The sequence below is a fragment of the Procambarus clarkii genome, chromosome 28 (genome assembly GCF_040958095.1).
Source record: "Procambarus clarkii isolate CNS0578487 chromosome 28, FALCON_Pclarkii_2.0, whole genome shotgun sequence".
Taxonomy (NCBI): domain Eukaryota; kingdom Metazoa; phylum Arthropoda; class Malacostraca; order Decapoda; family Cambaridae; genus Procambarus; species Procambarus clarkii.
Genome location: NC_091177.1, coordinates 8534552 through 8548974, shown reverse-complemented (window position 1 = coordinate 8548974; position 14423 = coordinate 8534552). Strand labels below are relative to the sequence as shown.

The following is a 14423-nucleotide window of genomic DNA, read 5'->3' as shown; positions in this document are numbered from 1 at the left end:
CTCTTACATGCAATAGATCGCGCTGTTTTTCAAGAAAAGCATAGATTTACCTGTCACAGGTGTGGCATCTATATTTATACTTACGAAATGAACAGCATGGTAAACAACGCAGCTCAATTCCAACACAATGTCATACAAAATAATTCAATAAAAAATAAAATAAATCGAAATCTATGAAATTAAATTTATCAATGCAATCGGAAACATTGAAATGGAATTCGTGACATATTTAGTATAGTGTGCATGTTGCTATTATGCAACAGATGGCGCTGTTTTTTAAAAACGCATGTTTTTACCTGTCACAGGGGTGGCATCTATATAGTTGGTATATAAAAAGACGCGCCTATTCGAATGCAACGTTGTGTCAAAATTTCAAAGCAATTGGTGAAGAACTTTCGGAGATTACAGCGTGTGTTACTCTTACATCCAACAGATGGCGCTGTTTAAAAAAAAATGTTTTTTTCCTGACACAGGTGAGGCATGTATATAGTAGATATATAAAAAGACGCACCTATTTGAATGCAACGTTGTGTCAAAATTTCAAAGCAATCGGTAAAGAGGTTTCGAAGATTTCCCTCACATGAGAAAACACACGAAAAACGGTTTTTCAGAAAAAGTGTGTATTTTTACCGTCACAGACGTGACATCTATATAGTATGCATATAAAAACCTGCTCGGATGCGAATGGAACGTTGTGTGAAAATTTCAAAGCAATAGGTGAAGAACTTTCGGAAATTAGCGGTTATGGACAAACGAACATATCAATTTTTATTTATATTGATTAGAATATTGTGCAGGGTTAGATAAGGTTAGTTGTATAGGTTCTGTTGGCGATTATTTGTATTTGTTGTACGTGGGTGAAGCATTTACAGCGTTGTGGTTCTACAACCCGTCCTCGACTCAAGTCCATTACATTCAGTGGTCAACCCCACAGACGCATTCATAAATTTCAACATGCTGTTCATTCAAAACGGGAATTTTCTCAAGTATAAATTAATATTATAATATATTAGCATATTGTGTATAAATAGGCATAGGTTAGGTTAGGTGTTTAGGTTCTATTGGCGATTATTTGTATCTGTAGTACGGTGGGTGAAGCATTTATAGCGTTGTGGTTCGAACAAAATTCGTCAGTGAAGCACTTGTTCCGGATATGTTCGAACGTCAGCAGTTGTGAGTCGTGTGTAAACCGCTTTTCATTCATAAACAGGGGGTTTGGCAGGTACATGGAATCACTTTTGGATCTTTTGGAGGACGGGCTGCTCGCAGACGACTTTTGTTCGAACCACAATGTTGTAAATGATTCACCCACGTACTACAAATACAAATAATTGCCAACAGAATCTAAACACCTAACCTAAGAAATGCCTAAATATGCATAGTATGCTAATATATAACGATATTTAATTCATATATGACAAAATTTCCATTCTGAATGAACAGCATGTTAAATTTTATGAATGCGTCTTTGAGGTCAACCGCTGGATGGAATGGACTTGATCTGAGGACGGGTTGCATGTACTAAAAATACAAATAATCACCAACAAAACCTAAACACGTAACCTAACCTTACCTACGCCTAACTATAAATAGAAATTTATATAATAATAATGTATATATATGAGAAGAAACCAATTTTTCATACTATGTTAAAACTGATGAATTCGCCAGGGGGAGGACGGCCGCTCCTCTGAAAAGCCTGGCATGAGGACGGGTTGGGGCTTAAGGCCTTTGAATCGCGGGAGTTATTAAGGCTACCACAAATGTAGTCTTCATGAAAACAAATGTAGTCACTCAGTAGTCTCCACCAGGATTTGTCCACTAGCCTGCAGCGGGTGCGGAGGTGCCCGCCTGTCCTCCAATAGTTGTCCAGCATATGTGGTGGTTGGTGGACGCTTGTCGTTTTGTTGATGTGGCTTGCATGATGGGGGGACCCCTTACCCGCCGTTTTGCAGGGGTAATTTGGTGGGTCTGAAATTTACTGGACAGGCCAATTACCCAGTCATGGAATTAGTAATGTGTGATATGCTGCGTGTCTCCGTAGTGGTAATCTATGGTGTGGAATTGGTGTCTTCGCATGGAACAATTGTGAAGTTTGCGCATTGGGATAACTACAGGGATTTTGCACAGTTACGAGGGGCGGTCCTTCCCCTGCCGAACGCTGCTGGTACGGTGATCTGGGACCGCAGTGGGGCCCTCACCTTCGTCAGTGTGCATGGTACGCCCCTTGAATTCCCGGAGGAGCTGCTGTGGTGATACTTTGGGCAGTTTGGTGCTATCTTGAGTGTGATGTTCAATATGGTTTCCTCTGGGAAGCTTATAGGCGTCCGGACTAGTATTCGCACTCTGGGGATGCAGCTTGCGGTTGGATATCCTTTCCGTGGTGCGGCTCAAGTGATATTACATCCGGGTATATTATACCCATCAGGCTCGTACGTATTTTCTTCGTGGTTTGTCAGGCCACCTAGCTGCTGTCTGCTCGGTGGCTGTCGTCCCCCAAGTGAATCTCTTTCATGAGGAAGATTTCCCGCCATTGGCTGTGGAGGAGGACCCGGTGGATACATTTGTAGACGTGCCCTTGGCTGATGTGACGCGCCCTGTATCGGACGGTGCGCCTGCTCCTGGTGGGACTTGTGCTTTGGTGGTTGTGCCATCCTCGGTTGGGTGTACTGCTGCTGGTGGCGTTCCTGGTGCTGCTGTAGATCTCTCGGGTGCTCCGTCTCCAGCTTCTTCGTCTTCTGCGCCGGATCATCTGCCTTGTACTGTGGATTCTGTCTCTCCTTCCTCACTGATTGTCCCGCCTGTGCTGGGGGTGATCTGGAGGTGGGGCCTTCTGCTGTGTTGGGACCGGTCCCCTTTGTCATTGTGGCTGCTGACGCTTTTGCGCCGTCGGACAGTGCACCTCTCCTGTGCTTCCCATGCTTCAGGTTCTGCCTTCGGCGCTGACAATGTGCAGCGGGGTTCCAAGCAGTTCGAGGCATTTACACTCCACCTGACTGGGCCGATGTGGGTGAGTTTGATTATTGTAAGTCTGGGGTTGTCGATGGGGTGGTACCCAGGGCGGCAGTGTCGCCTGTGACGGTGGTGGAGGGCGTTAACGTGCCTGCTGCTGCCGCCTGTGACAATGTCTTTCCGTTAACCTCTATTTCTTCTCCTGCTGGGGGTTCCCCACATGTGAGGGGTGGTCCCCTCCTCCTTTGGTGGGTGGCGCAGGAAGGTCATGTGGGCCTGGGCCTTGTGGTGGTCCTCAGGAAGGACGTCCTGTCACGGGGATTCTGTGCCGATGCCCGACCCTGTGGCTGTTGTTCCGGATGTGGCCCCAGTGATGTTGCCCTCCCCCCACCTGACGTTGTTCTTCCTGTGGTGCAGCCCGCTGTGGACTTGTCGGGCGAGATTGACCAGGATGGCTGGCCTGTTGGTGAAGATGTTTTCGACGAAATACGTACTAGCGAGAGGCCCTTACAGGTGGGAGTAGGTGTTGACGATTCCTCTGTTCCTGTCTAATATTTGGGTACCTCGTGTACGTGTTTTATGTCCGGGGTTTCAGAATTCATGGCGGGTTCTAGTGCGCCTGTCAGTCCTGATATAGAGTGTCTTTAGGAGGAGTACTGTCTCCGGTTTCCGGTGGCGGACTTTCCGGAGAAGTGTGAATTGGTGTGGCATTGTTTGCCCTCGTCTCCTGTTTATGTCCGCTGTGGCCCCGTCAGGCATATGCTTGTGTGCCTTGACTCTGTTTATGTTCCATGTTTTGAACTTTCTATCCACTGGGTCATAGCATGTTGTGGTATACTCCATACTGACCTTGTAGATCAACTAACGTCGCCTTACACATCACGTACCGTCCTCCAGTGTGGCAAGTCTCCCTCATACTTACGCCTCTGTTCTCGTCGCCGTTTCTCTCTCTACAGCTCAACACAACAAGCACTTTTGAAACTCTTTATTATTCTCCACGTACTCGCGTCTCCCAACATCTGTACTGGTGCAGTCATCGGAAAGTCGAACCCTTTATGCAAACTCTACCTACTAGCAAGAAGTATCCACCGAAAAGGAGGATGTCCCTCTTCGCATATCTCTTGAGCTAGATATGACCTTTTCTAAGCATGGCGGCTGCACCCACACACAATTGACCTGTTTGTCTATATTCTGATGTACTAATTTTTTGGGATAAAATTAGAAATGCTCATCATATGGAGGGATTTGTGTTTATTTTGTTTTTCCTTTAAACGACAGCAGTTTATCAGTTATTTCTTAAACACAACCTTTGCCCCTGATCTGGGTATATCAGTATTATTTGCCACTGAAAATTTCATAACCTTTCAACTGTGAGATTCAATTTCCTCCTCAAATATTAATGGATTAATGATGCTTCACTAGTCCGTTTAAAGTGATGGTCGGTATAAGGGTCAGAACGTAGCATTCCAAAATGATTGTTCATTCCTTTACAAGGTTGTTAGGTTATGCTGTTGAAGATGGCCAGATGTTTAGCAGGGCATTGGGACTGAATTCCAATAGAGCTAAGTAAACATTTTCGCACATAAACGGATTCAAGGAGAAGATGTAAAAATATTAAAGGTGTCGGGAGTCATTGTAAGAGACGAGTGACAACTACAAATATTTACCCAAGAGGCACCTACTCAAGATACTCACAATGTTTCCTAGCACGGACATCAGCACTTAGATTTCCGGTATTCAAAAACCAATAAAAATAGAGAGAAAGAACAAGATCATACAGCATGTAGAAATATTAAAGAAATTAACACTGGTCCTCAAAAACGAGATATTCAGAAAAATAAATGGAGAAACAAGAGAATATTTATGGAAGCTAAACACTCAGATATTTACATCTCTTGTTGTGAAGCTTGCTGAGTAAGACTTTTGACCGCTAAAACTATATCGTTTCTTTATGAAAGGAAGTGCTACTACATATAGTAGAAATGAAGATGATTATTTTTTTAACTAGTTTTTCCCAATAGATACCTCCTAACTTCTTGTAGAAGGAATTGAGCGATAGTTATCTGGGTTGTGTCTATTTTTACATGGCTTCGAAAAGAAGATAATTGAAAAATTTAAAGGTTTCAGGAACATAGCCTGTTACTATCAATGCATTATATAAAAAAACTTAATGAAATGCCGAAGTGCTTGAATGAAGGTGGAGGAAAGAACCATTCATTTATACATGTATCAGGTCTTTCCTTCACCTCCAATGCATTAAATGTCACTAATAGGGATTCAGGGTAATGACTAATATGAAGTTTTGATAATTGGCTGTGTTGCCGCAGGACCTGGAGCTTAATTTTTTTATTATTTATGACTTTATTTCTAGAGATATGATTGATCTTGCACTAATTTTTTAAGAAGTAATCCCTCCTGTAATGGGAGGACCATTACCGCGGTGTTGGTGTAATGTAAACCCGGGTTGATGATCTGGTTGTGTAAGCTGCTAAATTTTCTGCATGTGTTTTTAGAAAATATTTCCTACTTAACTTAGCCCATAAAGTTTACTTCTTCTTGGGGTCATCAGTATTGTTGCAGGTTTACTCATTATCTTGTTATGTATGCATCACATGTAAGGAAATAACCCGAATTTAAATTAACAATTTTTTTTTAAGTTTGACTTTTGAAATGATGCTCACAGAATCGTGATGATCCTGAGTGAAATAAGATCCTCAGTGTGTGTGTGCGTGCGTGTGCAACTATCTGTGTATTTCGAAATGCTAAACACAGCTGTTAAGTTCCATAGGTAAGCAACATCTCACTATCATTCGAATTGTATAGACCAGGGGCAAGCATCATCGTATATCAGTAGAATATTTGTATTCTTAACCTCATTTAAATATGCTATTGTGAAATGTCTGCATTAATAGTCTTGTATTCCTCTGCTTACACGTAAACATATTTTGTAAGTTGGTTGATGTAAGAAGAATTTATCCATTTATAACCATGGTGAAGTAGAGGGCAAAAGTATTCACAAAATACATTATTATTTTTAATTTGTATAAATTAAATTATAATAAATTACGGCAAACATAGCAGACACCTAACACACGAGAACATCACATAACAATCCTCAAGCCAGGTACATAAAACTGATATGTAGCGAGAAGCTCGGATGGTGTTATGAGGGAGATACGATATCGAAAGGTTGTTGACGTCGTCGTATGATTGTTACTGAGGGGGACCGTAACTGGCCGAGGGACCCCTGCTCTCTCCTCTGGCGCGGGCAGCGTCCTCCTGAGCGGCGAAGGCGATCTGGTCCAGCACGAACTGGGGGATTGGGTGGGGGAACTCAGGAGCCACTGGCAGGAAGGAGGACTGGGGCTGGTAACCGGCGGCGTCGGCGACGAACTTCAAGTCGAACACTTGTCCGTCGGGGAAAGTGAAGCTGTGGAGGACATGAGGTGGATTAGTGACCTGTGGAATGCTGCCCAATTCATTATTGGTCTGGGTGACATTTAGATTAGTGGTGTAATGCAGGCGATGAGTCACAATAACGTGGCTGAAGTAGTTTGACCAGACCACACACTAGAAGTTGAAGGGACGACGACGTTTCGGTCCGTCCAGGACCATTCTCAAGTCGATTGTGAGAATGATCGACTTGAGAATGGTCCAGAACGGACCGACACGTCGTCGTCCCTTCACCTTCTAGTGTGTGGTCTGGTCAAATTAGTGGTGTAATGTTTCATAGTTGATGACAACACACACATTGTTGTTATAAACATAAAATAAGTGAGTTAATTAGGCTCAACACACTAATATGTTATATTCTCATTTGCATCACAAATAGTATCGTCGATCCAATCAACCTTGCTGGCACTTTAAATTCCTATTAGTTACTAAATTGATGAAACCTCCTTTCCCTGCTGCTAGCTTAGATAAGACACCTCCCATATTTGTTACTGGTCTAGATAAGACCCCTTTCTTATTTAAAACCTACTTAGCATCAGTTATTAAGACTTCTTTTAATCTGTCGTGTGCTTCACAATAGGTTTTACAGCGGATCAGTGATGCGGGATTCGAACACTTTAAATGTCACTTCCCTGTCTGCCTTACCTGATAGAGCCCTGCTGGCTGCCACCGGGGCCACCAGACTCCTGCCTCCTAATGCCATCTTCTGTTTCCAAGTTCAAGGAGTATAGGCCTTGAGCGTCAGGGTGAACTCTGTCGTCGCGGATAATAGCGATCTGGGGTCCGGCGGCTTGATGAGGTGCAGGACCTGGTGCTCCATAGGTAGTGAGCGGCCTCTTGTCCGCCGCCGCCACAGCCAGCAGAGCAAACATCACGAACTGTGCCACGGGAAGGGTAGTATGCCAGGTCAGTTAGGGCAGCGAATGCAAATAAAATAATTTTGTTCAAAGTCTGGTCGATAAAATGAAGGAAAGTGAATGATAGTTATTGAGAATTTTACGTGCAAATCAAGTATTCAGTATATTTATTTGTTATATGATTTGATATAAAGTACATATTCTTAGATAAAATCGATATTGTCTGCATAAAGCGATTTAACCAAGAGAATTCTTGCATGTGTACAAGAACAAGTCTTCGTATAAGTTAACACTTGAACAGACTATAAAACTGAGATGAAAGGGGAAAGACACCAGGGTCGCCGAGTTGAGAATCTGAGAGTTGAAGGTTACTGGATGACTCTTAAACAATACAAAAAATTAGACCCTGTATGGTCATCTTGTTAATGAAATGAGACCACTTTAGAGCCTGGCCTCTGGCAAGGATGGTCCAGATTTAATGTTGGGCTAATGAGTGTCACCCATGAGAGCTTACTGACCTCCCAGTAAGTATACTTTAGTTTTGAACACAAAACAGGACTGAACTAAGCTATCAGAGTATATACTATGAAAAGTGGAGGAAACCTCTCACTGTATATATCTCTGTGTACGGATGGAGGTACTCACAGTCCTCATCTTGCAGGGAGAGTGTGGAATGTGCTGGAGTGTGTGATGTGAGTGGTGCTTCTCGCTTCACAGTTTGGGCTTATATAGCGACAGTAGACCGCTAGCGTCCTTGCCGCCTGGCGAGACTTCCAACGTTGTCAAGTTATAGATTTCTGAATAATTCTTCTACCTTTGTAAATATAGCATAATCTGATCAAAAACATTTACGTACTGAACGTTAAAAATGTTAATTATCAAAATATTGAAGGTGCAAAATACTATAACACTTATAAATACAATTTCACTGATGGTACTGTAAAACAGTTCAAGGTGAAAGTGTATAGAGTTTTCTTCCTGACATTTGAAATCTATAAACTTTAGAATTGTAATGAAGAGTAATTTTACAATTGCAAGGAAGAAAAAAGTAATGTCAGTTATATTGACAAGCTCTATAAATCATGTCTATGCTATATAAGGGCTTGATGAGCCGCGACTTTCAACTGCTATTCCACATTTATTGAATATTTTCAATAATGATAATGTCTGATCTTACACGGTGCTCTTACATTGGGCACAGCGACAGTGGAGGGCATTAACCCATGTTGGGAAGTTCTCACTTAGGACAATGGGTAGGGTATAGATTTTCTCCCCCACACAACGGTGTGTTGATGCAAGCTTTTTACTATACACATTTTTTGCGTCTTTACATTCACATTCAAAAAGATGTACTACCTGAAATGTTAACTAAGTCTCCAAAGTTAGCGTTGTGAAATTAATACATTTTCATAATTATAAAAAGCTGCCGCCCAGTTGGATGGGGTTTATGGAGCAAGATCAGTAAGTTCATGGCGCATTGCAGATGTAAACTGTGTTGTGTAGAGGCTGTTGTAGGGCACTTCGTGAACCAAGTCTGATATAAAAAAACTAAATGATATATGTGTATGTATATATATGTTAATTTTTCAACTTCGTTCTCACGTGATGAAAGCAAGAAAAATGGAGAAGATTCGTGCTATGCCCCAATATTCAAGTGGCACCCCAGGGGAGGCTTAAAGTCTCAATTGAATAACAGATGTATATCTTTAAGATCCTCCTTTCGGTTAGTGTTCAGTAGCGTGTGCAATCTGTCCTCACACTAGGTTGTTTAAAGCAGCGGCCGTCCTCCCCAGACGCATTCATCACTTTGAACATACTGTGTATTAATCATTTGTTTGTTCTCATATAAATTAATATTACTATTCATAAAAATTCTTTCTATAGTTAGGCAAAGGTTAGGTGTTAAGGTTCTGTTGGCGATTATTTATATTTGAAGTATGTGGGTGAAGCTTTTACAGCGTTGTGATTCCAACAACCAACCCATCCTCGTCTCCAGTTCATTACATCCAGCGGTCGACCCCACAGACACATTCATAAATTTTTACATGCTTTTCATTCAAAACGGTAATGTTCTAAAATATAAATTAATATTACAATAGCATATTGTGCATATATAGGCAATGGTTAAGTTAGATTAGGTGTTTAGGTTTTATTGGCGATTATTTGAATTTGTAGTACGTGGATGAAGCATTTAGAGCGTTGTGGTTCGAACAAAATTCGTCGTCAGCGAAGCACTTGTTCCGAAAGTGTTCGGACGTCATCAGCTGTGAGTCGTGTGTAAACAGTTTTTCATTCATAAACAGGAAGTTTGGTGGGTGCATGGAATGGATTTTGGCCTGTATTTATGATTACGGGCTGCTCACAACTGATGACTTTCGAACACTTCTTGAACAAGTGCCTCGCTGACGACTTTTGTTCGAACCACAATGTTGTAAATGCTTCACCCACGTACTACAAATACAAATAATTGCCAACAGAATCTAAACACCTAACCTAAGAAATGCCTATACATGCACCGTATGCTAATACATAACGATATTAATTCATATATGACAAAATTTCCATTCTGAATGAACAGCATGTTAAATTTTATGAATGTGTCTTTGAGGTCAACCGCTGGATGGAATGGACTTCATCTGAGGACGGGTTGCATGTACTAAAAATACAAATAATCACCAACAAAACCTAAACACGTAACCTAACCTTTCCTACGCCTAACTGTAAATAGAAATTTATATAATAATAATGTTAACTAATATATATGAGAAGAAACCAATTTTTCATACTATGTTAAAACTGATGAATTCGCCCGGGGGAGGACGGCCGCTCCTCTAAAAAGCCTGGCATGAGGACGGGTTGGGGGCTTAAGGCCTTTGAATTGCGGGAGTTATTAAGGCTACCACAAATGTAGTCTTCATGAAAACAAATGTAGTCACTCAGTAGTATCCACCAGGAATTGGCCACTAGCCTGCAGCGGGTGCGGAGGTGCCCGCCTGTCCTCCAGTAGTTGCCCAGCATGTGTGGTGGTTGGTGGACGCTTGTCGTTTTGTTAATGTGGCTGCCGTGATGGTGGGACCCCTTCCCTCCCGTTTTGCGGGAGTCATTTGGTTGGTGTGAAATTTACTGGACGAGCCAATTACCCAGTCATGGAATTAGTAATGTGTGATATGCTGCGTGTCTCTGTAGTGGCAATCTATGGAGTGGAATTGGTGTCTTCACATGGAACAATTGTGAAGTTTGCGCATTGGGACAACTACAGGGAGTTTCTGCACAGTTACGTGGGGCCGTCCTTGCCCGTGCGGAACGCTGCTGGTACGGTGATCTGGGACCGCAGTGGGGCCCTCACCTTCGTCAGTGTGCATGGTACGCCCCTTGAATTCCCGGAGGAGCTGCTGTGGCGATACTTTGGGCAGTTTGGTGCTATCTTGAGTGTGATGTTCAATATGGTTTCCTCTGGGAAGCTTATGGGCGTCCGGACTAGTATTCGCACTCTGGGGATGCAGCTGCGGTTGGATATCCTGTCCGCGGTGCGGCTCAAGGAATATTACATCCGGGTATATTATACCCATCAGGCTCGTACGTATTTTCTTCGTGGTTTGTCAGGCCACCTAGCTGCTGTCTGCTCGGTGACTGTCGCCCCCCAAGTGAATCTCTTTCATGAGGAAGATTTCCCGCCATTGGCTGTGGAGGAGGACCCGGTGGATACATTTGGAGACGTGCCCTTGGCTGATGTGACACGCCCTGTATCGGACGGTGCGCCTGCTCCTGGTGGGACTTGTGCTTTGGTGGTTGTGCCATCCTCGGTTGGGTGTACTGCTGCTGGTGGCGTTCCTGGTGCTGCTGTAGATCTCTCGGGTGCTCCGTCTCCAGCTTCTTCGTCTTCTGCGCTGGATCATCTGCCTTGTACTGTGGATTCTGTCTCTCCTTCCTCACTGATTGTCCCGCCTGTGCTGGGGGTGATCTTTAGGTGGGGCCTTCTGCTGTGTTGGGACCGGTCCCTTTGTCATTGTGGCTGCTGACGTTTTGCGCTGTTGAATAGTGCACCTCTCCTGTGTTTCCCATGTTTCAGGTTCTGCCTCCGGCCCTGACAATGTGCAGCGGGGTTCCAAGCGTTCGAGGCATTTCACTCCACCTGACTGGGCCGATGTGGGTGAGTTTGATTATTGTAAGTCTGGGGTTGTCGATAGGGGTGGCACCCAGGGCGGCAGTGTCGCCTGTGACGGTGGTGGAGAGCGTTAACGTGCCCGCGGCTGCCGCCTGTGACAATGTCTTTCCGTTAACCTCTATTTCTTCTCCTGCTGGGGGTTCCCCACAGTGAGGGGTGGTTCCTCTTCCTGTGGTGGGTGGCACGGAAGGTCATGTGGGCCTGGGCCTTGTGGTGGTCCTCAGGAAGGACGTCCGTCACGGGGATTCTGTGCTGATGCCCGACCCTGTGGCTGTTGTTCTGGATGTGGCCCCAGTGGTGTTGGCTACCCCCCCCCCTGACGTTCCTCCTCCTGTGGTGCAGCCCGCTGTGGACTTGACTGGCGAGATTGACCAGGATGATGACCAGATTGGCCTGTTGATGAAGATGTTTTCGACGAAATACGTACTAGCGAGAGGCCCTTACAGTGGGAGTAGGTGTTGACGATTCCTCTGTTCCTGTCTAATATTTGGGTACCTCGTGTACGTGTTTTATGTCCGGGGTTTCAGAATTCATGGCGGGTTCTCGTGCGCCTGTCAGTCCTGATATAGAGTGTCTTTAGGAGAAGTACTGTCTCTGGTTTCCGGTGGCGGACTTTCCGGAGAAGTGTGAATTAGTGTGGCGTTGTTTGCCCTCGTCTCCTGTTTATGTCCGCTGTGGCCCCGTCAGGCATATGATTGTGTGCCTTGACTCTGTTTATGTTCCATGTTTTGAACTTTCTATCCACTGGGTCATAGCGTGTTGTGGTATACTCCATACTGACCTTGTAGATCAACTAACGTCGCCTTACACATCACGTACCGTCCTCCAGTGTGGCAAGTCTCCCTCATACTTACGCCTCTATTCTCGTCGCCGCTTCTCTCTCTACGGCTCAACGCAACAAGCACTTTTGAAACTCTTTATTATTCTCCACGTACTCGCGTCTCCCAACATCTGTACTGGTGTAGTCATCGTAAAGTCGTACCCTTCATGCAAACTCTACCTACTAGCAAGAAGAAGTATCCACCGAAAGGAGGATGTGCCTCTTAGCTTGTATGAATGTGCCTCTATTGAGCTGGATATGACCTTTTCTAAGCATGGCGGCTGCACCCACACACAATTGACCTGTTCGTCTATATTCTGATCTACTAATTTTTAGGATAAAATTAGAAATGCTCATCATATGGAGGGATTTGTGTTTATTTTGTTTTTTCCTTTAAACGACAGCTGTTTATCAGTTATTTCTTAAACACAACCTTTGCTCCTGATCTGGGTATATCAGTATTATTTGCCACTGAAAATTTCATAATCTTTCAACTGGGAGATTCAATTTCCTCCTCAAATATTAATGGATTAATGATGCTTCACTAGTCCGTTTAAAGTGATGGTCGGTATTAAGGGTCAGAACGTAGCATTCCAAAATGATTGTTCATTCCTTTTTACGGTTGTTGTTAGGTTATGCTGTTGAAGATGGCCAGATGATGTAGCAGGGCATTGGAACTGAATTCCAGTAGAGCTAAGTATAACATTTCCAAACACAAACGGATTTAAGGAGAAGATACAAAAACATTAAAGGTGTCGGGAGTCATTGTATGAGACGAGTGACAACTGCAAATAGGTACCCACAAGTCACAGATACCCAGGAGGCACATGCTCAAGATTCACACAATGTTTCCTAGCACGAACATCCGCACTTAGATTTCCGGTATTCAAAAACCAATAAAAATAGAGAGAAAGAACAAGTTCATTCAGCATGTAGGAATATTAAAGAATTTAACAGAGTCCTCAAAAACGAGATATTCAGTAAAATAAATGGAGAAACAAGAGAATATTTATGAAAGCTAAACACCCAGATATTTACATATCTTGTTATGAAGCTTGCTGTGAAGACTTTTGACCGCTAAAACTATATCGTGTCTTTATGTAAGGAAGTGCTACTACATATAATAGATTGAAGATGATTATTTTTTAAACTAGTTTTTCCCAATAGATACCTCCTAACTTCTTGTTGAAGGAATTGAGCGATAGTTATCTGGGTTGTGTCTGTTTTTACAGGGCTTCGGAAAGAAGATAATTGAAAAATTTAAAGGTTTAGGAACATAGCCTGTTACTATCAATGCATTATATAAAAAAAAATTAATGAAATGCCGAAGTGCTTAATTGAAGGTGGAGGAAAGAACCATTCATTTATTACATGTATTAGGTCTTTCCTTCACCTCCAATGCATTAAATGTCAATTATAGGGATACAGGGTAATGACTAATATGAAGTTTTGATAATTGGCTGTGTTGCTGCAGGACCTGGAGCTTAATTTTTTTTATTATTTATGACTTTATTTCTAGAGATATGATTGATCTTGCACTAATTTTCTAAGAAGTAATCCTTCCTGTAATGGGAGGACCATTACCGCGGTGTTGGTGTAAGTAAACCCGGGTTGGATGTTCTGGAGGTGTAAGCTGCTAAATTTTCTGCATGTGTTTTTAGAAAATATTTCCTTCTTAACTTAGCCCACCAAGTTTACTTCTTCTTGGGGTCATCAATATTGTTGCAGGTTTACTCATTATCTTGTTATGTATGCATCACATGTAAGGAAATAACCCGAATTTAAATTAACAATTTTTTTTTGTTTTTAAAGTTTGACTTTTGAAATGATGCTCACAGAATCGTGATGATCCTGAGTGAAATAAGAGCCTCAGTGTGTGTGTGCGTGCGTGTGCAACTATCTGTGTATTTCGAAATGCTAAACACAGCTGTTAAGTTCCATAGGTAAGCAACATCTCACTATCATCCGAATTGTAATAGACCCTGGCAAGCATCATCGTATATCGTAGAATATTTGTATTCTTAACCTCATCTAAATATGCTATTGTGAAATGTCTGCATTAATAGTCTTGTATTCCTCTGTTTACACGTAAACATATTTTTTAAGTTGGTTGATGTAATGAAAAATTTATCCATTTCTAACCATGGTGAAGTAGAGGGCAAAAGTATTCACAAAA

General features: G+C 42.8%; 1 protein-coding gene across 1 annotated transcript; it reads right to left on the bottom strand.

Moving 5' to 3' along the window:
* Positions 1 to 5973: 5973 nt before the first annotated feature.
* On the bottom strand, positions 5974 to 8075 carry LOC123755167 (cuticle protein AM1199-like). Its single transcript, XM_045737643.2, has 3 exons — positions 7908 to 8075; positions 7051 to 7283; positions 5974 to 6382 (listed from the first exon to the last, which is right to left on the bottom strand). Exons 1-3 carry the CDS (start codon positions 7914 to 7916, stop codon positions 6166 to 6168), a joined length of 459 nt encoding a protein of 152 aa, XP_045593599.2. The 5' UTR covers positions 7917 to 8075; the 3' UTR covers positions 5974 to 6165.
* Positions 8076 to 14423: the final 6348 nt, after the last annotated feature.

Coding starts and splice junctions, on each gene's coding strand:
- LOC123755167 (XM_045737643.2), bottom strand. Junction 6,383..7,050: donor AGCCAGCAGGGCTCTATCAG/GTAAGGCAGACA, acceptor TGTCCTCCACAG/CTTCACTTTCCCCGACGGAC.